The sequence below is a fragment of the Aulonocara sp. 'chitande type north' Nkhata Bay genome, linkage group LG5 (assembly GCF_057382095.1).
Source record: "Aulonocara sp. 'chitande type north' Nkhata Bay isolate Kocher_YH1m ecotype deep benthic linkage group LG5, A_spYH_male_GT1.1, whole genome shotgun sequence".
In the NCBI taxonomy this organism is placed as follows: domain Eukaryota; kingdom Metazoa; phylum Chordata; class Actinopteri; order Cichliformes; family Cichlidae; genus Aulonocara; species Aulonocara sp. 'chitande type north' Nkhata Bay.
Genome location: NC_141348.1, coordinates 10,647,140 through 10,673,381, shown reverse-complemented (window position 1 = coordinate 10,673,381; position 26,242 = coordinate 10,647,140). Strand labels below are relative to the sequence as shown.

Genomic DNA, 26,242 nt, shown 5'->3' with positions numbered 1-26,242 from the left:
CCACCACATCGTACCACCTCTGTGCATGCGTGTGTGTTAAATCGTTACCAATTTAAAGTCTTTCTCCATTACTGGAGCGAATATTCCTCTCATTAAAGAGGTGAAATGGAGGGAGTTAAACGAGTGCAACGCCGACAGATCAGGCTGTTCTTTTCGCTGCCTCCCCCCCAAACGCACACACTCTCATGCCCCACCTCAGAAAGTTATCCACTGTAGCCAATTAGCATGACTGCTCTGTCTAGCATTAGCCCCCCCTCCACACACACACGCATCCAGCTCGTGCTCTCATTACCGTCTTTCTCTCTCTTCCTCCGCTATCGTCCCTCCTCTCATTCTCTCTCTTTCTCATTAGGGCTGCGTCGTAACACAGTGAATCATAATAGGTGCTCTACACTGTGAAATGGCTTTAGCTTTGTCTCATTTCGCCGCTTGTAGCAGGAGAATGAGTAAACAGACAATCTATTCCATGCAGGCGTAGACACACACCAACAGACACAATCAGGGCCGTTCATTAATCTGTCGTAAAGCAGCTTTTTGCCCGCCTGAAGGAATCCCTGATATTCGCAGACAGAGAAAGAGAGACGGGTGGGGGCTAATCTATGGGAGCTGCCATGCAAGGCCATGTACTATCCACCGATAATAAACAGATGAATCCGAGCAAGGAGAGAGTTTCGGGACACGACGAGTGAAAGATGGAGCAGAGGGAGAGATAGCAGGAGGACTTCGGGCGAATGAGGTGGAAGGCCCGAAGGTAGATCGGAGAGGGGAGAGAGGATGGCAGCGAAGAAGTTGGGGAGGGGGGCGAAACAGCGTGCAGCAGGGGGTGGAGACGGCGGCACTGAGGCGTATTCTAAGCCCTGAATGTAAATATGCGTGAGGGGATTATCACAGAGTGCCAGGCGGCGCTTTTGGGGCTTTGTTTCCGTGACACCATGACGTTGGCTTTGTTTCCCTGACAGCAGACGTGTGTGTGTGTCAGTGTGTGTGTATGTGTGCCATAGCATGTGTGTTTGTGTGTGACATCCAGGCATCTGTTTCCTGCTGGAAAAGGTTAATTACATCTCCACTGCCTGACTGGACGTGCCATGCATAATCACACATGCTAATGAGACCTGTGTGTGTGTGTGTCTTTTGTCTTTGTGTCTCCATGTGCATTCTGGAAAGGCTGTACTGTAGTGGCTGAACAGATATCTTAACCACTTGTTTCAGCTTTGAAAAGCTATTGTTGCAGCCAAGAAGAAGCACAGACACACACACAACACTCGCAGAGTCCTACACTCAAACAGGTGACAGCTGGAAGAGCACCGCAACGGCATTTACGGACAGACACTCCTCTCCCAATGGGGGACATTAATTGATGGGTCTGCATCCATGTGTGCGTGTGTTTGTAATTACTCGTCTGCCTGTTAATGAGACAGAGATGCTACGCCGTAAGCGGAAGGACTTCTCCCAAACTCCGCTGCTCACTCTGACCCCTGACTCCTATCTTCACACTCCAGCTAAGCTGCTGATTGGACAGCTGCTTGGCTTTAGATGGAGCCCAGCGCAGCGTGAAAAGCCGAGATGGGCTCCGGCCCTCCATGGGTGACTCTGGAAATTACTGCACACTTTCTCACTCAGCTGAAGTTTTCACTAAGTTGATCTGACATAAGCAGGTAGGTGAGGAGGTGCAGAGCTCAGTCGAGCTTTGGCTCTAATTCAGCCCCCGCGGAGGAGCGGTGAGGAGTGCGACTCAGAAAAATAATGGATTTCTAGAGTCCATCGCCTCTTCGCACCTTGTGAGGAACGCCAGCTATGGCAAGAAATTAATCAAACAGATACGATTTTTTTCTCTTTTTTTGGAATCACATCAGCAAAAGCAAAGTTCTCAGTCAGCTGCCAAGGGAGAAATGAGAGTGCTGCAGGGATGTGTAATGGGCATGAGCGAGGAGTTCGCAGGCTTTTATTTTCAACTTGAAGAGCGTGGCTCAAGACAGCCTTGTGCTTGTTGAGTTTAGCCAGGTTAAAAAGTACAAAAGAAGAAGTGTTAGTCACCGATACTCTGGGAAAAATACAGTACCTGATTCGAAAGCACCTTTTCTTTCTTTTCTTTTTTTAACTTTAAATAAAAGCCTGTGCTCGTTGAACCCCCTTTACCATCTCTGTTATAATGTCGCCAGGCAGCATACCAGACAGTGGAGGCTGTCCTGAGCAGTGATAACCCAGGCCACACATTTCGGTCCATTAGGGATAAATCCCACAGAAAAGGCGAAGACAGCTGGGCTGACAGCAATGCTGTCACACCTGTGTCTCCTGATCCCTCCATTGCTCTACCTCTTCACACTCCTCATCCTCCACTTGATCACTTTTCTTCTTCCTCCGTCTGCGGCAGAAGCCATTAAGGCCACAGAAGCAGGCGCAGGTGAAGGGCATGTCCTATCTGATGCACCGCATCTACGTGAACCTGTGAATGGACACAGAGGGAAGAGGGGGAGAGAGAGAAGAATAGGTAAAGCATTAAAACAGTCCTCTTTCATCTAGTGCTCATGATAAGGACTTTTGCTTGGAACAAACATGGATATCTGCAATAGAAGAAGAAGCTTCCCTTTCATGCACGTTTCAGGCAAAGCCAGTTTTCTGGATGGAACTTAGCAAAGATTAAGCTAGTGGCCATTTCTTTATGTGCAGTGGACTCTTTAAGCAGAGGTACCATCTAAAACAATAAATGCTTCAGTGATTAGCATCCTTTTTATGCTTGGAACACAAATGGGGAGAGCCTCCCCAACTAAATTAAATTTCACTGTAATCAACATGAATCTAAAGGCTCTGCACAGACCTGTAAGCTCTTAACCCTCAGAGGTCAAAGTTATCATCGGAAACAATCCCAACTCTATCTTTGAACCTGACCCTAATCAAAAAGCATTTTCACTCGCTGGGCCCACATCCTCATTTTAGGTTTGACAGCATTTTAGTAGATAAAGGTGAATGGCTTGGACGTGAATTGAGCTGCGGTTTGGGGAAGGCCTCGAAGGGGGCTGGCGGTGGCTCCCAGACCCGGCAGATCCCAATGTACTAAATAGAAGTGAAGAAGTTAAAGAACTGAAAGGTGGAGGGAGGGTGGGACACGTAAATGAGAAGGAACAGCTTGTAGAAGCCTAATTTCCTTCGGGATTAATAAAGTATTCTGATTCTGATTCTGAACTGGGGAACATATATAGATGGGAACCGGAAGGAGCGTGTTTGGAGGCATGGTCCCATTCCCGAAATTCAGATACTTTATCTCCAATTAAAAAACATGAGTTTTACAGTTCTTTGTTCTCTGCCTGTTAACTTTTGGAAGAACATTTTTTTAAATGTATAAAATTAGGTGCTCCTATAAAATATTGATATGATGGCATACAGGTTCATCACTGACAATCTTTCTATTTCAATACATGAAATCTCTACAGTGAAAATACTTACCAACATTAACGTACAGTTAATTTTAAATAGAAGTCGCTACAGCTACCACATTACTGAGCAGAATAAGATGCTAGTCCCAAAAGTATTTTTCCACTTCTAAATCAGGCCGTGTGTGGTCCAGGGCGTCACCAGTGATGTCTGACATTAACCCTACACATGTTTGTGTTCTTTTAATTGTTCTCTGAAGTCTTGGCAATGAGGGGATATAGAAAGAGTGCTTTTCTGCTTCTCTCTAAGACACTGGAGTCAGGACTGAGCTAATGAGTGAATGTAAAACAAGTGTGAACCTTGGACAGGCTTTCAGTGGAGAGAACGCAACATTCAGTTGGCATCCACTATATCAGTAAGTTTAAAAAAAACCCTGGCAACTCATTACCCTCATACAACTGAAGGAAAAGGAAGGCGATCTCAGTCTGGTCTCCTGTTTTGAGGAGACGGTGTGTTGCCATTAATAAAGAAACCATTGGGAAGATGATGCTGGTCAGTGTCATGAGTCTGACAAGCAAACACTTGGAAGAACATTTTTTTTAAAAAATGACATGATGGCAAACAGTAAGGATTAGGGTTAGTGTCAGGTTCATAACTGATGATAACTTAGATCAGGGCAAAGAATGGGCATTTGAAAGGTCCCGCTCACATGGAGAACATGTGTTACATTGGCCTGTATTTACTGTTTAACTCCCACAGAAATACTGTTTTCATACTGTGTGCATTCACACTGGAATAGAAAAGTAGAAGATTGTTGTTGATGTTCTCCCTGTCCTTGAACTGGGACCAGGAACAGCTGATCAAAACTCCTGTCAAGCACTGCATATTCACCAAAGGCCATCACTTACTCAGTAACTATGGCTGGTGCATCAAATTTGCTGCAGCTGTACTTGACAATTTCTGAACCATGTTCATTAAAGTTGTTTTCACTGACTCACTGTTCAGGTTAGTTATTTCAACCAAAATTTACAGTTTTGATCATATTATATTTTTTTACACCTTCGTCGAAGCCAGTAATAAACACGGGGATAATTATTGTCATTTCATTCTTCTAGGTATCTTTTATGCATAGAAACTTGGGTTATTTTTTCAAATTGGGTTATTTTTTTGTATGTATGTGTTTATTGATCTATTTGGCAGCTCTTGCTGACTACATTTGGTGTGTTTTTTTCTGGTGGTAGTCTAGAACTTCATCTTTTTTCATTAAGGCTGCCAAAAATCAATCAGCAATAGCTAGGCTACTGTGAGGGCAAGGTGCCCAACCCTAGAGTATTTTAAAACACAGCAAGTCTATGTCCCAATAAGCAGGTGCGTTGGTTCATAAACACTGATGTTGGTGAATCTGTTTCAAAACCACCTGATACAAACTGACACATATCTTTGCGGATGGACTGCTGATTTGTTGAGGGTGCACGCCGCCTCTTAGCGAGTGTCAGCTGGTGTAAGCTTTAGGCCCGAACGTTCAAATGAGGGTTTCATAAGATAATGTACACTTTAACACTTTCAGTGTTTGTAATGTGCCATTTATGTCTTTATACACTACTCTGTATTTATCATTAGTTATTATGGAACGTATATGTATGTTCTGACTCGGTTTTCCTCCCCTCAACCCCAACTGGTTGTGGCAGATGGGCGTCCCTCCCTATGCCTGGTTACTTCCTGTTATATGGGAGTTTTTCCTTCCCACTGTCGCCAAGGTGCTTGTTCATAGAGGGTCTTCTTATTGTTGGGGTTTTCTTTGTATTATTGTAGGTTCTTTACCTTACAATATAAAGCACCTTGAGTTGACCGTAGAATATCAAAGTGATCCTTTATGTTTGTGTTAATTTTTTGTAGTCACATTTTTGTTGAGGTTACATTTAAAACCTGTAGTATTTATCAATGTTTGTGTGTGGAAAATCTGTCTTTAAAAAACAACAACAACAACAACAACAAAAAACGCAGCGTAGAAAAAAATTTAAGACGGCATCAAGAGATGATGAGATGGTCCCAATGTTTCCAAATAAGATGAGGAAGAAACAGATTCCTAACCCATCCCATTCTTGAGACAAGGGAGCAGCAACAGAGAGAGTTTCATGGATTGATCCAGGAGATGAAGCTGTATCACGAGCACTTTCATACATATTTCAGGATATCAGTGGGGCAGGTTGAACTCTTGTTGGCAGAGTTGGGACCCCATCTGAGGAGGCAGCGAAATAATATCAGAGAGCTGACTGACCCGGAGCAGCTGTGTGTCTAAGGTAATATTTGATCTAAAAGATATTTAACCATTTCCATATCATTTTATAGTCACGACTGGTTTATTTTAAGCTACGAGTGGTCTGACTGGTCAGATCTGTTTATTTGGATCCAAACAAAAATCGAGCTTGGTTCAAAAAAAATAAATGTCGTAAATTTGTCCAGTGTACCAGCCATGACTCTGATATTATGGATGAAAGACGAGAGACTAACAAAAATCACCCTCTTTTTTTAAGCATACAAGAGCCTTTTTTTCTTGTCAAGTGGTAGGGGTTGAGGTTAGGGGTCGGCACTGGCTGTAGTCTGCGAACACTCACTCTACAAAACGAAAGAGATACAGCCAATCGACTGATGGAAGTTCCTGTGTGACCAAAACTAAATGATCTTACCTGCAAAAACACTGATTAACTTCTTAATCTTTTGAGATTTATCGTCACTTATATGGTAAAGGTGTACAGATGTGCAAGTGATGTTATTTCAGTAAATCACAATAGGCAGCGTGTGTGACTGTGTAGATATCTGCATGTGGTTGTCTCCACATATTTGCAGTGCCTTATACTTGTTTTATGCTGCTGCTGTATATTTGCATAGGTATTTGCCTACAGAGAGAGATTTTCAGTCTACACAAACGTGCTCTCGTGCATGGAATTCATCAGGAATGAGATCAAAACCAGAGTTTGAAAAGCACAGACAGCGGTTTTTGACAGACATTCAGTTTTTTGAATGTTAGGACTTTGCTCTTCTCCACGGCTGGCTGAGCGACCAACAGCAGCACATGCAACAGTAGCCCAGAGACCAGTTTAACACATACTTAGGACATTGCCTCCATCTGGTAACAGACGCTTCCTGCAGGTAGACGGTCCAAAGCTCCCTACGATCTGCCAACACACCGCCAACGGAAAACCATGTTCAGCCCATTAAGCAAGAAAAAACTCCATGTAGATAAAGTTACAGGGGTTCAGTCAGTAGGTCATTACACACACACACACACACACACACACACACACACACACACACACACACACACACACACACAGTCTATTGAGCGCTGTCACTCAGCAAGGAGAAAAACTCATTTTACTGCTACACTTCTCATATTTTTCAACATTTCTCCATGTCTGCGCTTCAGTTACTCTCTCCCTGCGCAACTCTGTCTCCATCTCTGGCTCCCTCTCACGCAAACAGATGGACAGACAGACGCACACACACACATACACACGCATGTCTTAAGGCTCACTAAACTCCAAGCGTTAACATTTTTCGCCAGTGTTCGAGCAGCCAATCACAAATGAGCTCTGAGATTAGGAGACGCGAGGTGAAACTAAGAGCTTCATTAAATACCAACCTGAGTCAGCAGCACCAGCAGGCCTGGCTGGGGAGTGCGTGTGTGTGTGTGTGTGCGCTGTGCAAGAGGGAGTGAGTGGGTGACAAAAACACAAGCACAGATGGAACATGAAGTGTCTGCATTCACGCGTGTGCTTGAGTGTGTGTGTGGTTTAAGGATTGATTCAACCTGTCTCATATGGGGGCAATTAGCTGAGCTGGGCTCTGGGCTGCCTGAGAGCAGAGACAAAAACGCCTCGGGCCATATGCAGTGTGTGTGTGTGTGTGCGCGCATGCATTTGTGTGTACTATATACTATTAAACCTCCATGAGCTCTTCTTTTATCCCTTTACTGCCATCCCATATATCCATCTAATCCTTGTCTGCAGATCTCCCACTCTGTACCCAATGGCTTTAGACCCTATGTGACATGCCAGAGAAAATCACATAGGAATAGAAAGCCATAAAACACAGCAGCGAGCCATCACGCTGGTAGCAAGAGTAAACTTTTCTTTCCACACAATGATGCACGCGCAGTGTGTGTGTGTCTGTGTGTGCAGCTCTCTCACTACATGCCTTTAACACCCTCAGCTTGTCTGACAGCTTACAAGGCCCTGCAGAGGATTTACAGCAGTGCTGAGACACCCATCTCCACTGCGTATCCTTCTTGTCTCCCATGTATCCTCCAATCCCCCACTCCTGGCCTTCTCCACTCACTCTCCCCTGTTTTCCTTTTGCTTCTTCTTCTTCTCCCACTCATCCGGCTCGCCGTCTCTCTCTATCTCCAGCCACGCTGCCAGCCATCGGAGTCACCGTCTTGTTTGGCGATGCGTAATTTCTAGAGGTTCTTTCACAGGCAAGTGTAGAGATGAGATAGATGAAAATACAGCCTGCAGACCCTCTGAATTATTAACTGGCTGAAAATGGATGAGTCAACGTTAACAGAGAGCAAGGGAGAGGGAGGGTAGCATAAAAAAATAGCCCACGTGCGTCCACAAATATGCACATAAAGTACAGCATGGCACTGTGCATGAACCAGCCGTCGTGGGAAACAAACAAGGGTTAGAGCGTAAGCTTTTGTTAGTGAAAAAAGTAGATCGGCGATGAATTTGAATTATTTAATGCTCTGATAAAAGTTTCACTCGTAAATTATTGATTACAAGGCAGTAATATGCCCAAGTATCCCTGCAACTAAATAGTTCGTTGGCTTAGTCAGCTCTAACTAGAAGTAACTTTTGAAGTTAACAGAGATATTTAGTGTTGCTTGTAAAGGCTGACCAGGAACAATACCAGATGCTGGGAGAACAAGTCAGGGTCTGGCTTACAGCAGATGATGAGAAGGTTAGTAAGAAGGTTTCATATATTAGTATTTTTGGATGTCATGAGGTGTCCCAGGCGCTGAAATGGTTGTCTTCCACAAAATGCAATTTATTTATTAATCTTCAAAAATTTTATTATTCTTTGTTTCTCACAATCTCATTCAGGTAGGGCTGCCACAAACGATTATTTTAATAGTCGACTAATCAGATCGTGCATCCATTGGACGTAAAACGTACAGCTTATTGCACCAACATGCATCTGCTCTTATATAACTATCATTAGCTTACAGCTGTAAGTGTTTAAGGTGCTAACTAAAAATAAAGACAAGATGATAGTTTATTGAATTTTAATGAAATTTGCAGATTGTTTCGGTGAAGTTTAATAAACTCCTTGCTATCTAAAATATAATGGGACACCGGAGTATATTCTCGAGCATCTCACACTTCTGATAATCAGCTGTCTGCTTGACGTTTACTCAGCTGTGTAAAAACTATAACTTTAATCTCAGCCTAACCGATTTACTCAGGAACAAATAAAATACTAAAAAAAGCCAAACAATAACATTTTTAAGTTATCTAAGTGACTTATATATATGTTTAACCTGAGTAGCGAAAGACGGCGGTGGGTTTGAAAACGATTTGCCGGGAGTCCGGTGTTCTCACGGCGCTAGTGAGCCTAGCCCCCAGCTAGCTATCGAGCTAGTGGGTAACAGACGTCTCCGAAAACGTCGGAGCGCTTTTGAAAATATGTCGTGTCTTGATAAACTGAGCAGATATTTGAGGTTTACACAGCTACATTCAAGCCTGACAATATGCTAAACGTTTATTTTGTGACCCAGAAAGAATAATAAGAGTAACATTAAAACTTACTAGCTGCCGCCATTGTTGGAAACTGAGCTGGGCTGCGCTATGAATTCTGGGACACAGCTTCTTCTTCTTCAGGGTTTAACGGCAGCTGGCATCCTTGTACGTGCAGTGCTGCCATCTTCTGTTTCAGTCCGTTATTACACTCTTAAATCCTACTACTTATCCCTGCGTTTTTTGTGATCTTACAAAGCTTCAAACGACGCGTCGACTATTAAATCAGTCGTCGACGATTTCGATAGTCGACGTAATCGTGACTAGTCGACTAATCGTGGCAGCCCTACATTCAGGCGAATGTTTTAAATTCAGATTTAATAGTCGTCCTATATGGTAAATAGACTGCTTCTTATATAGTGCTTTTCTACTCTACTTGAGCACTTACAGCACTTCAAACAAACCGCCTCATTCATTCATTCATACAAGAACCTTTTTCTATGCCTAACTGCTTTCTGTGTAACATTAACACTTGGATGTGAGAGCAACTTGGGGTTCAGTATCATCTTGCTCAAGGACACATTGGCATGCAGATTGGAGCAGCCAGGGGTCGAACCACCAGATGTCCCACCATCTGATAATTGATCTAACTCAGCGGTCCCCAACCCCCAGGCGACCGGTACTGGTCCGTGAGTCGTTTGGTACCAGGCCGCGAGACTTGAGACTCAGGTGTGAAATTTATGGTTTTCAGGGTTTTTATCGTTAACTCGGTTTCCCTGGGTCTTTTCCCGTGTTGTAGTTGTGCGTCTTATTTTGAAAGAAATATTTACGCGTTACCATAGTGACCAGAGAGCATTAAGGGGCAGAGAGGAGGATGTTACTCTCAATGTTGTTGCCGCATTTCAGGCGGACGCTGCTAATAAAGTTACACAACGTGTTACACAGCGAAAATATTGTCTGACATTAAATCGGCTTGTGGCGCAAAAAAGGTTGGGGGCCGCTGATCTAACTGGTATGTGACCTGCTCTACCGCCAGCATCACGAGCTGTGGCACAAGCGTCACGAGCACAGCCTTTATAGCTGAAACTCTCTCTCACCTTCAGTTCTGCTCACAGCTCGGTCTGTCTTTGAGCAGCTTTGGTAAGTTGACTGTTATTTTTTTATGAATTCTTTCAGATTATCCAACTCAACTGCATAATTTCTCTATACATGACGTTTAGTGTGTGCAACCATTTTTTATGGCGCTGTTTCCAACTAGTGCCTGTTCCCACAGTTTTTATGGTACCTGCTGTATGGCAGAAATACAGCTGAAGCCGATCTATTGAGCCAGGCCTTGGCTGCAGTTCAGTCAGGGGATGCAGAAGAAGGTACTTATGAGATGGGCCTCACTGAATACAAATGAATGAGGATACCTGAATACATAATAGAATAATTATTTACACCTGCCTTGACATAAAAGGACAAAAAAGGATTGCATTAAATCTTTGGAACCCTTCAGAGTTTCAGAGGTATCAGTTTTTGTGATGTACGTTTTTTTATGCTAAGCCATGCTAACTTGCTGTTAGCTGTAGTCTTGTATATGTGAAAAAGTAGCTAATGTGCCAAAAAAAAAGTGCTTGGAAAAGATCAGTGTCAGATTATTTCTCTGATATTTACTACTGCGATCAGCAGAATAGTATATACTCATTCAGCTAATAACCTCAATCACATCTAAAGTATGTGGTACCTTGTTTGGTGAACAAAGAGCTACTTTTCAGACTGAAGGGGAATCCCCTCTTTTTTCAGCAGCCTGCTGTATCAACAGGCATGGGAATAGGAAAGTCAGAGGGCTGCAAAGACGTGCCGGAAAGATAAGAAGAAATGAGAGATAAAGGTATCAGGGCTTGAAAATGGAGCAAAAGGGTCACTCAGAAAGAGTTTGAAACAGGTGGGATTAATGTCAAAGTCATCCATCCTTGTTTTAATCCGTTTTTTTTACCACCGTCATTCCCTGTGAAAACTCGCACCGCTTCCTTGTGTGCGCTGTTTGTAGATATTTACGCGTATGTCCGTTTGTCTGTGTGCGTAAGCTGATTTGTGTCTTATCGAGATCCTCTGTGGAAACAGACAATGTGGTTTATTTGTTATCTTCTTGTTTGGACAATGAGATAAAGCGATCAGTGTTTGCGAGCGCGTACGCAGACGTGTGGGAGTGTTGGCGTGGACGTGTGTGTGCATTTGTGTGCGTAAAACACAGATAAGCCGAGTGTTGTGCCACAGTTTGAGTGACGGAATCGTAATGCTGATCCCAATGGTCAACAGCCCAGAGACATAACACAGAAAACTTATTAGACCTTTATCCATTATTTATATCGGGCCTGCCTTCGGACACATACACACATACATACAAAGCAGGAACCTTGTGTGTGAGCGTGATTCGTGCTGACACGTGCCTGACTTCTTCTCATGGAAAATAAGTAGCCACCGAGAAACCTCCCATCCAGAACATTTCCCATCAAGCGCCTTACCTGCTCTCACTGGTGCAAGAACCAGAAGCTCTACTCGGCAATGGCCAAAAAAACCCTGAATTCCACAGCACTCGTTTCATCGAAAGTTTTACACATTATTAACCTCTTGGGGTTCACGGGGTCACAGGCAACCCATCTAAGGTTAAGTGTAATTAGATCAATGTCCTTATCCCCTTTTCATAAAAACCAAATAGCTATAACAGAAAAAATGCAATGCCAAACTGAATGCGCGAGACTTCATTTAAAAGGAAACATCTTCTTGTTTCTGAATATTTGCCCGAAATGAGTCGCGGTTGCACAACTAGGAAGAAACACAATATAGCTCCTGAAAGTCACGAGTTCCTCTTTTACAGCTCAAGAGATAACACAAAATTAGAGAAATACCTGAAGATTTTTTATGTATACTTACAATTATGCACTTTTCCAGGTCACCGTGAAGCCACAGAAGAACCAATTCCTGCCATTTTGTGCGACTGACTCCAACATACAGAGCGCCTCCTGCTCTCTTTTCCATCTGAATTCACGTATTCGGTTCTGGTACCTGCACAAAGCTTTTACCTGTACCTGCAGCCCTGCCCCCTTCTCTGTTTCCCAACCCTCTTTCTCTTGTTCTCACACAAAATGTCCTCTGTCCAGTTTTCGTTAAAAAAAAGAAGAAAAACCCACTGACCCCTCCCCGCATCCCCCCTCCCAGATAAGTGAAAGAAAAAGTCAAGGTAATGGTTTTCTCTGTAGTTTCAACATAAAGACACCAAAGCTGAGGGCTGAGCGATAAAGGGTGGCATATGTATGTAGACAGATTAAAACCTGGAAAGCAGCTACTTTGAAAATGGAGGAATGCCTTTTCGGGCTTAGGTATTTAAATTGCATGTGTGTGTCCGCAGGTACATTATGGTGTGTATGAAGTGTCAGTGTGTCTCATGGCTAACTGTGTCCCAGGATCAGTGAACAAAGAGCCTATTGACTTCTAAACACAGAGGAGCTCTCTTTCTTCTCCACAGGCCACTGCTTTGTGTTTCACCCTCAATCCCTCCACACACACATCTTTGCCTCCTGATACACACCAAAACCCATCCTACTGCTTCACCTGCTCCTCCACCTATCCATCATTTCTACAGGATAAGTTTACACTTCTGAATTGAGAATCATAAAATATCTGTTTTTACAAGTCACACGGAATAACCTCTGCAAACTATGCCGACAGTTCGAGGGTGGACTCACTGACACACTGTATGTTCATACAGTAGTAACTTTTCTAGCTATGAGGCCTAAAGTGTGTCTTGCTTCATCGTCCATTTTGACAAACAGGGGACTACGATTTAAAAAATGAGAACCATGATGCAGCGATTCCCAGAGTGTGGGCCGGGGCCCCTTGGTGGCCCTTGAAGCTACTGCACGTGGGCCGCAGTAACAACAGAAATTCACTTACATATTTATATTAGTGCTGTTAGCGTTAATCTCGTTAAAATGATGTTAACACCATAATCGCATTAACGTGGCAAATCTCTGTTAGCGAGTTATCGCGGATCGCCCCGTACGTGGGGCTGTACCGCATCAACGCATTAGCGCGGTTAGCTCGTTAACGCATTAGTGACGTCCAGCCCCACACACGGGGCGAGCCGCGATAAATCAAGATTTGCTGCGTTAATGCGATTATGGTGTTAACGTCATTTTAACGAGATTAATGCTAATAGCGCTAATTTATATAAATGTATTTATTCATTAAAAAGTGAATAAAAGCTAATAATTTTTTGCTTTTGTATTGAAGTTTGTGTCCCAGTGGCAGGTGGGTCACAGACTGGCCTTGACACTTTGCAATATGACTATGTAGCATTAGCGATTAATGTTTTTAAAAATAAAATCTTCAAGGAAACACATCACTTTCTCTTGTATTTTGATTACAGTGAAGCTCGGATGGGCCCCGTGGGACTTTTAAGTGGGCCACAGCACTCTTGACTTTGGGAATTGCTGCCATAATGCATTTGGTAACCTGGTAAGACTTGAAACTACCAACCAAGACAATAAACTCAGGAAAGTGTTTACTGAGGTCATGGAGCAAGGCAGCTCAAGATCTGTTTTCGACACAACAGGTTTAGTTCCTTTTCAACCATCTTGTTGGACACAAGAAAGAAAGCAGGTTTAAGGAACTTCTACATTGGAAGTGCCTTAAGTCTATGTTTGAATCAAGAGATCAAAAACGATCCAAAAACAGTAAAACACGCCAACGTTTCATACTAACCAGGTTATATATTCTGGCACGTAAAGGATCGCTTACTTCAACCTGCCGTCTTTTCCATTATTGCGGCTACCTTCGCGCTACGTCAACTTTGCACTGCACCACCATTGTAGAGGTCTGGGGAAATGACAAGTTTCAAAAATACTTTGCAAACAGTACATCATGGTGGTTAGCCCAAAAAATGTTTTATACATGAGTCATTTTAAACATTTGTTTTAAAGTGTGATGAAAAGGAAATAGCTAACAGCTATTTGGGGACATCTGACTCAACTATCCTATCTAAAAAAGGATACGGTGATTTTTATTGAAACTAAAAAGGTAAAATGTAATGCCAGATTACTTTGAGGATAATTGCAAGTGATTTCAGTCTGTCAGTTTGCCATGATTCTAGAAAGCAGGCTTCTCAAATGGAAGAGGTGGCTAGAGGTAGAGGCTGACCGACATTAGGGTCTTATCTAGACGCGACGTACCCGGGGAAACTGGTGTTGTTCCTGTGCTCATTGTTTTGGTGTTCAAGAAGGGAATTTGTTTCTCCCAGGAGTGGGACCTGCTGATGGTAAACAGAGAAAGTCTCCATGTGTCCGTGCGTGGGAGTTATCCCATCTGCAGAACTACAACACATGAATTTGTGGTTCTAATAAACACTGTTATTCAGGCGATAGCGTGTTAGCTCCCCAAAACAACTGGAGAGACCAAGAGAACAACTGAGCTTAAGAAAATCAAACAAAAGAAAGAAGACGTTTTTTCGGTATATTTATACAATTTTCACGCTGCTTTGTTCAACTCCTCGATTCCCAGAAAGTGGAGAGTACATATTTAGCATGACCCATGGAGCAACAAAACATTAATAGAAAATACGCCTACTGTCAAAGCTAAGTGTGGTCGGACGTGTCCTGTTGTTCTTGTAAGAGATGGTGTCGAAACAGCACTCACCAACAGCACAATTTAGAGCTTAGCGTCCCCAGTGCTGGTGCTTCTGTGCTATCACTTGCCTTCTGTAGAAGTCTCTGTTGCCTTTTTCTTGGAGCGACACCAGAACTACAGAGAGCAATCGAGATGCTCCCGGACCGCTCAAGGTAGGATAATTATAACCTCCAGGTTCCCAGTGGAGAATAAGGCTTAACAAGGCCCGCGCAGAGAGCAGTGAGATTACGAGGTCTCGGTAGCACTACAACTGTCTGGCCGACCACAGGGCTCCTCGGTAAAGTTATGAACATGGTGAATAATAATGCCGTGAGCATTGGCAGGAGCTTTAGATGAGCTGTGAACTGTGAGAGAGAGAGCAAGAGGCAGAGAGAGCAACAGGGACAGAGAGAGACTGCTTGTGTGCGCTGCAGTCAAGAGATTTCTCGCCTCAGCTGGTTGGACAGATTACCTGAAACTGAGAGCAAGGAGAAAGACAGTGAGTGAGAGAGAACGCAAGAAAAAAAGAGGACAGAAAGGTCACAGTGATCTCAGGATAAGGAAAATGAATGGAGAGAAATGAAAGAGGGCGCTTTTATTTTGCCAGGTCAAAACTGTGTTAAAACTGTCCTTTCAGTACTCACAGTTCATATATATTGGTTAAAACCTTAATTCACCATTTATCCAAAAAGGTATCTCTTCTTAGAGCAATGACCTGAAAGGAAACAGGACAAAATCCAGTCCTGTCTTTAGTTTTCTATAGAGCAAAAAATGCTAAACTTAAGGTCTTAGCAAATTAGCTTATGACGTTAGCTTACAACAGAGTAACTAAAATATGTAGTTTTGTTCAAAAAATTATTAAGATGTGTGGCCTGACCTGAGAAAATGCAATTTTTACTCCATACTCAACAGTGGCGTTTTTGCAGTCTTTCTATTGATCTCAGACATCGAATGTGTTTGCTCATATTTGTAGCACGTAGCAAGCTAATCTAGAACGCACCAAACCTGTTTGCCTGTATTTGGATGTCTCGTTTTAACCTTTCAATAGTGATAATATTACTAAAGTTCCCAGAGCCCAGGCAACAACTGCAAAACACTAATTTTCTCATTTCATAATACTTCTAAGGGCTAATTGTGTAGCTGTTAACCCTGCAGTGCACTGTTTTTCTGTTATTATTTGAACATTTCCTGTATTTTTCTTCTTCATCTTCTTGTACTTTTATATTATTCCATCAGTTTGTATTGGTTAAAATAATTTTGATCCTTATTTCCACTGATCTTTGTAGGATAAGCCAAACAGATAAAAATACTCACACTAAGCTAGCAAAATGTGCTTCATATTAACACTCACACACATTTTTGGTGCACTTGATTTTCCATTGAAACACCTGCTCTGCGCTGCACTTTATGCTCAGAGGTGTGCTAGGAAAAGCATTGCACCATACCCAGCAAGCACAGGAGGAATGATGCCGTGGACCAGAAACTCTAAATAAACAGAATGTATTGTGCTTTAAGAAGAAAAGAAAGGAGTGCATCTTTAATGCTTGAGAAATCAGAGAATAGTAAAGCAGCGGTGAAGGGAAAAAGGAGAACTACCCTGAGTCAGAAACAGACAGAGAGAGGGCACCCTGTCCTAGATAGCCGCCTGTAAGCTGCTCACAATGCAGACATGGCAAGGCGAGCACGGGAGAGGAGATGAGAGGAGAGCGGAGAGATGGGCAGAGGAAAAAAAGAACGAGGGACAGAAAGTCAGGCCAGAGAAAGGATTAGTGATCAAAGAAAGCTAGCGGCCATCCTGAAAGCCCTTTATACATGTACGTACACACACACACACACACACACACACACACACACACACACACATTCATAGAGAGAGGGAGAGAATAAGTGAGATTAGAGGGTTTTTTCCATGGGGTTTATCATTTACCTTCCTCCATCCCAGCAGCACATTAGCTGTGAGAATGAGCACGTTATGCATAAATCCATTTGTATTAGCCCCAGAGTAAATGTTAGGAGGGCAAACATATACATGCACATGCACGCTCATAGATCACGGTGCTCTAATGAAAATATATGTGAGTCTGACTTTCTCTCTAACTAGTTAGGCTTTCCCCTGGAGCTTGAAGACACAATATGACATCAGCTTCTCCCTCCAGCAGAAATTCAGAGGTGCAAACAAGACTTTTGAAACGCTTTTAAATTCCTCCTCAATCGCTGTCTCCTTCACTGCACCGAGTCACCATGAAGAGATAAACAACCGGCCGCAGATACCAATTAGGCCGTCAAATTGCAGTGCAACAATCTTCAGCAACGCTCAACTTTCCCAGAGCAGTGCTGGTGGGGAGAGGGAGGGTTGGGGGAGACAGTAACAGAGGGAGGAAGGGGAAGTTTGAGCAGTAAAAAGCAGGAGGAGAAGAAAACTTTGCTCACATCTAATCAGGGAATCCTCCTTCTCACTTTCACCATGCAGCACACACACACACATAAATACACACATCCCTCCTGTCAGAGGCTTGACCTCCACTAGCTGATCTCGTTTCTCGGTATTCCATCGCCCTCCCACCGGCTGACCTGATTGGCTAATGACAGCTCATTTATCTTGATGCAGCACCTGCAGTGCCTACAAGGTGTGTGTGTGTGTATGCGCGTGCAAAAAACGACATGTTTCCAAGCACATCCCCACCACGATAGCTTTATCTACACCTGTACTGCTCCTGCTGCAACAGCTTGCACACATTGGTTCATCTCTGGGGAATGCTAGAGAGGAGAGGCTGGAGTCTGATGGGAGGAGGCGAAGAGTAAGAGGAGGGAGACTATGATAAAGGAGGAAATGAGGGCAGAAAAGAGCAAGAGCAGGAACAAGGAAGGAGATGAGGAAAGCAGCGCAATAATAGTGGGTGGGGGGGCAGATGAACTGGAGGAAAGGAAGATGCCGGAGAATTACATCAGGGTGGGGGAAACAGAAAGGAACAGACAGTGAAAAAAAGATGGAGGAGGGGGTTCGAATGAAGGGAAGAGGGATTGATGCATGTTTTATTCACTCACTGCTAACGCTTCTTTAATTACCGCAGCTGAAATCGCTGGCCGGGTGTGATCACTGCATGTGTGTGTGTGGAGTCCTATTTTGTGTAATAATCAGCAACCATTAATTATCTGGTGTAAGTAAGGCAAAGGGAAAACCAGTGCAATCCTGTTGATGCTATACAATCCACAAATTAGCCAGTTAAATCTGTATGTAAGCGTAACTACTTTTGCTTTCTTAACCTCCTAGGACCTGGCGTCCACATATGTGGACATCACATTTTGGGTTATCTAGATCAAAATACTATTTTTGCTCTACAAGGGCCTGATATCTACTTAAGAGGACATTATAGTGCCACTGATCTATCAACATTTAAAATGAATGTCCTCATATGTGGATCTCATTTTTCTCAGAAACAAAAATCAGGTTAAAAAAAATGTCTGGTAACACTTTGTTTTTACATTCATCAGGTCCCAATCAGCCCAAATAGCAAAGAGAAATTAAAAATGCATGCCATGAAAGAGTTCAGAAGGTTAAGTCATTCCTCTTTATATCTGCAGCAGGACTCCTGCAGGTTAGATTTTTAACAAGCATCTGTGTAATAATGGGGTGAACATCCAAACAGGTCACCTGTCTATCACTTAGAGAGAGACCATATCAACCTGTTAACCTGAGACGCATGTCTATGGACTGTGGGAGGAACCCGGAGAACGTGCAAACTCCACCTCCAGTCTCGAACAAGGAAGTTTTGTGCTAACCACTGCACCTTTGTGTCAACATCATTCAAACCAAATGAGCTGAAAAAAAAAATGACTGTTTATGTGAATGAACTGCATGGCTGGTAACATTAATAGTGTTGTGTGTGAACATATTTGCTAAGAAAAAGTTGGCTCAAACAATCTGGCTAACCTTTGGGGTTCCTCTGACTACTTCAACAGTTTTTGTCCAGTCTGTTCTTTCCAGTGTCTGAATTCTTTGCCGCTAGCCTGCTTTCAGACAATAATAGCCAAATGGGAAGCACAGGACAACCCTCTGCTGAGCAAACTTTTCAGCGTACAAAATACAAATATGAAACCACTACAGCTACAACTGTTTTAGCTAAAAACAGCTCAAACTGGAGCATTAGCCTCACATTTGTACCAGTTTGTTAACCAGGGAAATACACTGCAGCACTCACTGTATGAGTGATAATGTTGGAGTTTATACAACTGAAGATGAAGCAGCGGAGGGAGCGGGTAACTCGCTGTCGTTCTGGGTTTCAGACCCAGAACGACATCACAGTGAACAGTCCAAAGAATTTATATCCCAAAGAGAATCAAGAACAAAATAAAAGTAATCATTCTGGTCGACTGAAACCACCTAAGCTCCTATTGAAAGATGCGACAAATTAGCATATGTGGCCGTGTTGTTTATTTTTAATTCAATTTAATTCAATTTTATTTATACAGCTCCAAATCACAACAACAGTCGCCTCAAGGTGCTTTATATTGTAAGGTAGACCCTACAATAATACATACAGAGAAAAACCAAAGAATCATATGAGCCCCTGTGACCAAGCACTTTGGTGACAGTGGGAAGGAAAAACTCCCTTTTAACAGGAAGAACCAGGCTCAGGTTTACTTAACTTTACTTAAAAGTTCATTAAGTAAAGAACTAACCTTTAATCTAATATCTCACTATATGAGCTTAAAATGACTTCTACTTAGATGTAGCTGCTACTGGTTAAAGCAGCAGTTTGCCAACATCTCTACTGTTTGTTTTTGTTTTTAAATTAAGTAGAAGAGATATTACTTTAAACAGCACACTTTAAATTCTGAAGTGATCGGTCGTTGCTCTTGGTTCCAACTAATTATGGTCCAAACATACGTTACGAGTGCAGTTCCAGGTCGCTGCGTCCAGATTAAAGACAACAGAGAGAGTCTGGAAACAGGACGGCTCAACAGTTGTTGGTAAGAGATGAAGCACAGAGTCACCTGAGGGTTTTTGTTTTCAATGTCACCTTGTCTTATTAGTGCAGAAAGTCAGTAAGACAACAACAGCAGAAGGCTTGTTTGTCTGCACATTTTGAAAACTTTGGTCTGTGATCATGAATAAAACTCTTTTTTTTTTTTAATACCATTTCACATCCAGGAACTCACCCACTGATTCACCTTCCTTTCATAAGTTTGACATTTCTGGAGCAACCACACAGCTTATTTTTATTTATTCCTTTTTTATTTTATATAATTTGATTACGACAATTGCCTTGCATGTTGCGCCTTACTCATACCTCTCTCCTCTTTCCTGTCTCCTCCTCCTCCTCCTCTCCTTCCTGACTGCAGAGAGAGGAGGGCTTGCATGTATTATGTCTTCTTTTGTTCTTTGCTGTCGGCTCATTGTCAAAAAAGAGAAAGAGGAGAGAGTGAAGAGGAAGAGGGCGGTTAGCGAGGGAGACTGCGGGCGAGGAGAAGTAGGAGACAGTAGGTAGATATCGGAAGCTTAACACACACACACACAGACACACACACACACACACACACACACACTCCTGCGACCTGCCACCTCCCCTTTTCCCCACATCTCTCTTTGTGTGTTCTTATCTTTTATTTTCTCTCTCAAACCAGGTGCAGCTTATCCAGCCTTCAGCACATCTTATCCCCCCCCATTCTGCCTTATCTCACACACCGTCATCACAAACACACAACCTGACACATGAACACACACACACCCTCTCCTTCAACCTGCTCCCCCTGCCGTCCTCCTCTTTTCCATATCTCTGTCTTTTCCTCCTTCTCTCTCTCTCCTGCGCCGCTGGAGGCAGCCAGCAGGCCGTGACCTATCCTATCACCGCTCTGGAATCAGGCCCGACTCACACAGACACGGCATCACAGACAGACAGGTAGGCGGACAGACAGGCAGCTAGAAACTCATCAACTCCAGATCTGTATCTTAACTCCAGTTTTAATCCGCCCGCAGCCAGCTACTGTAGCAGCCAAGAGGCGGAACGGGAAAATCCATACAGCTTAAAACTGTCCAAAATCTTTTTAAAGTCAAGTTTCTGTGAAGCAAATGAACCGTTTTTTAAAATCTGCTTTTTATTAATGTTATTGCTTCAAAATAAAACTGAAAAATAAAAATAAAGGAAGTCTGATTATCAGCATCTTTGAAACTAAAAAGCTCTTTTTGTCTCCCCGTGTTCAGCGCTGAGGCTGATGTGGATGAACAGCGCGGGGTTTGGCGAGGGAAGAGTTGCTCTTCTCACGCTGTCGCAGTATATTTCACTGGTAAAACTCACAGCAAATCTTTGAACTTTCTTTTTTTCTTCTTCTTCTTTTGGAGTGCAAGTGTTGTAGCTGCTGGCTGTAGCAGAGGGAGAGAGGGAGGGGGGGGTGGTGTGGCTGCCTGAGCCGAGCTCTAGTCCTGATTTAGAATTAGATCTATTTCTGTTCACCCTCCAACCCCGCCGGGAAATATTTAAATCTGCCGTGGAATGTGTGTGTGTGTGTGTGTGTGTGTGTGTGTGTGACAGAGGGAGTGACAGAGGAGATTATTTCAACATATAAACTGGTTGTGTGAGAATATGCATTGAGCGCACAGCTTTGGCGGTGCGGTTGCCACGAGCAGGTATGCCAATTAAGACGCCCGACTCAAATGAGACGGACTGAGAAAAGAGAGAGACACAGAGGAAGAGACGGAGCGATGTGAAAGTGTGAAAAAAGAAAAGAGAAAGAAAAAAGCACAGAGGAGAGGCTATCTGCAGGCTCCTTGTGATCTAGCAGGGAGCAGAACTCAAGCCGTGGTCAGTAATTCATAAGCAGAGCACGTACAGACTGAGCCGAGCTCACCCTCTGGCAACGCACACGCACGGATACATGTACACACACACGCTCATAACACTCACAGTCACACCAGCAGCCTGGGACACAATCTCAGCTCCATATCCAACCCTGCTGCCATCCAAATGTCACCGGCAGAACCTCTGACCCCTGTTAACGCAAACACTCACTCACACACACAAACACCAATAGTTCAAATAATATGACATACACACACTTTACAAACTTCAATACACACAAAAACTGTGTTTTAAAAGAAAAAAGGTGAGTTTGTGAGATACGGAGACGGCGCACAAACACTCACCTCAGAGTGAAAGCTGGTGCCGGGCTGCGCTGCTGCGTAGAAAGACCGGCCGCACACACACCCCCGTCCTCATGCACGCACGTGTACGCAACACTCTCAGTGGCGAGGTGTGTGCGCGTTTGAGAGGACAATGAGCTTGGATGGAGCTGAGCAGCAGCAGGAGGAGGAGGAGAAAAGGGAGGCGGGAGATGTGTGGTTGGGCGGGAAGGTAAAGAGGAGAGAGAGTGAGAGAGAGAGAGAGAGTGAATAATGAAATACAACACAATTAAAAAAAGAAGAAGAAATGTGAAAAAGGTTGTCCCGAAGCAAAGTCCCTCTCGTTCCATCTGAGGCTTTGCGAGTGTGTAAAATGTGTTAAGGTGTGTGTGTGTGTGTGTGTGTGTGTGTGTGTAACGGCTGAGAGGTCTCCTATCCATCCCTGGGGACTTGGCGCCCTGCCTCAGAGCAGAGAGTGTGCTGAAAAGAGCTTCACATCTCTTCTAAGTGTTGATGTGTGTGTGTGTGCATGCGCACGTGTGTGTGTGTGTGTGCGTGTGTGTCCTCCACTCAGCCAGCTAGCCTGTAACTTCGCCAGCATCACAACACCTCTCATGTCTTGTTGTCTCAGAAGCCTCCTCTTCATCTTCTTCATCTCTGTCTCTCTCTCCCTCTCTGCAGGGAAATACCTCTGCCACTAACTCTTCAAAGGTCTCTCAGCCGCTCGAGCTCACTCTCTCTCTTTCTCTCTTTTAGTTTCTGCACTGTAAAAAAATACTTTTGATAAAATACTATTACAATAAATACTTTTTCCCCAAAGAAATTAGCTCACATCCATAACTTGAAGAGGAGAAATATATTTACGTGTGTATATATATATATATATGTATATATATATCTGTTTTCGTTATCCCAAAAAAACCTCAGCAGAGGATCTCTCTCCCCCCCCAAAAAAGAAAAAGCACAGAGTCATTTAGGCACGTTACTTAGTCTATACTTGGCTTTGAGAGCACATTCAGAAGTTGGCAAATTCTTTAAAAAAAAGAAGAAGAAAGAAATGATGAAAACTACTCTTTTTAAAAAACGAGGGAGATCTTTGCAGCTCATATTCAAACTCTCTCTGTCTCACACACACACACACACACACACACACACACACACACACACACACACAGCCTGAGCTGCAGGTGTATGTGTGTGTGAGTAATCGTGTTTTCATGTGTGTGTGTCTGTGTGTGAAGTGCCGTGCAGCCTCAATCCTCTGGCTCAGCCACAGAGAAGCCAATCTCCACATCCAATTATTTGCTTCTCAAAGGCAGACAGATGGAGAGAGTGAGGGGAAAAAAAACAGTGAGTGAGGTAGAGAGAGGCAGAGCTGGAGTTATGGAGAGTGCAAGAGAGAGAGATGGGCTCTTTGAGGGTCTGCACAGGGGGGGATTAATTAGAATGAAAAAGAAATGAGGGGTATAGAAAGTCTCGTCTTTGCCTGAGTCCGGAGAATAGTTTCACAATTAGCCAAAGTCCCAAACAGAGCCTGTGGACACAACTCAGCAGAGAGAAGGGAATAAAGAGAGAGAGCGAGAGAGCGAGAGAGATCAAAACCCAAAATGAAAAACGCCAAAAGGGACAGAAGAGCTGAAGTTGTTAGAGAAATGATTGGCAAAAGCATGTCATACATGGGTTGTTTTTTTTGTTCTTTTCATTTCGTGTTGCCGTACCCTCCTGAGGCGAGCGCTGGCCGTCCCGTCTTCTCAGTCCTGTTATTCTTCTTCTTCTCCTTCTTTTTCTTCTCCCTCCTTCTGCCCTCCGCTGTCCGGGATATTCCATCAAAGAAGAGTGTGGCTCATAGCAGATGGAGGCATCGCTGTGCTCCGAGCACACTCCAGTCTTCACCGTCTTCTCCCTTTGACTCTTTTCACCGTTTTCTCCTTTCGCTCTCGTGTGCCGGAGCATTTTTCTTCCTTCCCGGCAGTGGTGACACACAGCGTGGGGGGGAGTTGAGAACAGTGGGGGGGTGGAGAGCAAGACTAAGAGAGAACTAAAAAAAATAATATTAATAAAGACAAACTGAGGTTTAGAGGGTGGGAAAGAGCAAGTGTAGGTAGATGGAACAGTGAGCGGAGAATGACGAGAAGAGGCAGGTGGAATGGGTAGTGACACATCGCGGAGGTGTGCGTCTGCATGTGTGTGTGTCAGAGCATGGGGGCCGTCCTTCTAGCCAACACACCGCCAACGAGGAGGAGGAGGTGGTGGAGGAGGAGGAATAGCTGGATGGCTAGATAGATAGGTGGATGGAGGGATGGATAGAGGGAGTGATTCAGCAAGCATGCCACCTCCTCTCCTCCTCCTCTCCACACACACACACACACACACACACACACACACACACACACACACACACACACACACACACACAGTTAGTTCATTATCATTCACTGGATTTCACCATGACACACATGGCTAACCTACTCACGGAGACAGAGCCGAGCCCTGAACTGAATCCTAATGGATGGGAGGGAGGATGGGGGGGGATGGGGGGGGTGCATATCAGGCAAGCAGGTGTCCCCTCCACATCTATTGTTTCCAGTAAATGCTCTTCTCAGTGTGTGTGTGTCTATGTACGTACAACTACAAGCACTTTTTCTTGTCGAGAAGTAGCCGAAACAACATGTGCATCTGTTTCAGCTAAGAGCTCCACATCTATTTCGGGTTTCAAACTGCCGTCAGCCAAAACTTTTCAAGTTGAGATGAAGCAAAAAGTGTGACCAGAACTCTCTGTTTCCACCAAGAATTTCCCCTTAAAGGATGTTAAGCGTCTCTGTGTTTGACAGCTCGCATCAGTTTTTCTCATATATCTAACAGGGTAGTTTTGTGAGGCTGAAATGACACAATTCAACGTGGAGTACATTATCTTGTCATACTGGATTCTTGCACTTTGGGAAGCAGTGACAAAACAATTTTGGGGAAATGTTGCACATGCTACATGTATTGTGATGCTAAATTTATAAATTGCCTAAATGTTCCAAACCAATAATTTCCACACAAGAGCGAGAGGTGACTAAAAAAGCAAAAGTGCAAAAACTGCCGTTCCTCTAATAGACATCCAACTTTATAGCATTAGCACGCAATCTTAATCAAACCATCACCAGTACTTGTTTATGATCTGCTAAAACAACTACTTATGATAATTAGTTATTTGCTCATTATCATCACTAAACTTCACCTCTCCACCAAGTTTGGTGCAATTTGAAGCATGCTAATAAAAACTGTCTCACCAAGAACATGGCTCGATGTGTGATACAAATTACACAGTGGAACTCTATAATTTTATGAGTCTGTTAGTTAGCACTATTTAGCTTACATGTATTTTATGACTTCAGCTCGCTAATCAAACTACATAATAACATAATTTAATTAAAAAACAAAAAAACATCACAGCTGCCAAAGCTTGCTGCATCCATGTGGTATATGTTATCCATTGCTTTAACATGCCCGAATTGCAGCATTTAACCACTTAAGTTGAAAGTAAATACTTACATACCATAAACCAGTAGCATGTACAGAAAATTAGCGGATGTAACCCCCTTCATGTCTCTGCACTCTATAGAACTGTAAGCAATGCTTTAGCAAAACAAACAACAGAATAGTATAAAAATACTTGACTACACATGCCATACTCTACATATACATACTTCTATACATACTTCAGAACTGTATTACTGGCAAACATTATGTAAGATAATGAAATGAAAGTACTTCTCCTGCAGAAAAACGTTCCACATTGGTGTTATATGGTTTACTGTGTTACTGTATTCCTACAGTATTACTAGCATTACTATTGCTGAGCATTGAGCTTCTTTTAAATAATTCATATTCTGTTCAGTGCACAGTAATGCATCGCATTGTGCTCATCGCTTGAGCACTGTGTGACATAGCTGTCGATATCTATAGTGGGGAAAAAACTGAATGAAAAGCGAAGGTGGTGTATTAGCAAACCAGCTGAACTTTGTAAATTTGGTAAACCAAGTGACAAGTTAATCTGAAATTCTACATAAAGTAATGAAATGCTGGGGGAACCTGCACCTATTCACCTGGTGGTTTTATTAAGCCAAACAGAGCATTAGTTCCCCTCGCCATCGTCATAGTTTTCATTATAATGTTCTGAATGATTGATTCAAACTTTCTTACATGTTGGATATGTTGACCAAAGTGGTTAGTAAGAGAAAGCTCATCTTTTATCATGATAATAGAGTTTCCATCTACTTGCCAATTCCAGCTCTGTTTTGTCACTAAACACAGCTCAGATCAGTAGATGCAAAGCCAGCAGCAGTTGGCCCTGCATGCTAATCATCAGACCAGAGGTTTATCCCCA

The 26,242-nt window shown here is 43.3% G+C and overlaps 1 protein-coding gene across 4 annotated transcripts; it reads right to left on the bottom strand.

Annotated features, from left to right (window-relative positions):
* Window positions 1-24,064, bottom strand: blacat1 (BLACAT1 overlapping LEMD1 locus). Of its 4 annotated transcripts, XM_086291254.1 has the most exons (3): window positions 23,589-24,051; window positions 21,895-22,040; window positions 1-2,443 (listed from the first exon to the last, which is right to left on the bottom strand). In XM_086291254.1, exon 3 carries the CDS (start codon window positions 2,410-2,412, stop codon window positions 2,278-2,280), a length of 135 nt encoding a protein of 44 aa, XP_086147380.1. In that variant the 5' UTR covers window positions 2,413-2,443; window positions 21,895-22,040; window positions 23,589-24,051; the 3' UTR covers window positions 1-2,277. The 4 variants fall into 4 exon arrangements, 3 of the variants coding, with proteins under 3 accessions (XP_086147380.1, XP_086147381.1, XP_086147382.1); XM_086291255.1 differs by lacking the exon at window positions 21,895-22,040 and having other exon boundaries at window positions 23,589-24,055; XM_086291256.1 differs by lacking the exons at window positions 21,895-22,040; window positions 23,589-24,051 and adding an exon at window positions 20,045-21,859.
* Window positions 24,065-26,242: the final 2,178 nt, after the last annotated feature.

Excerpts from the sequence above, each read along its gene's own strand:
- blacat1 (XM_086291255.1), bottom strand. The coding sequence starts at position 2,412 with ATGCCCTTCACCTGCGCCTGCTTCTGTGGCCTTAATGGCTTCTGCCGC.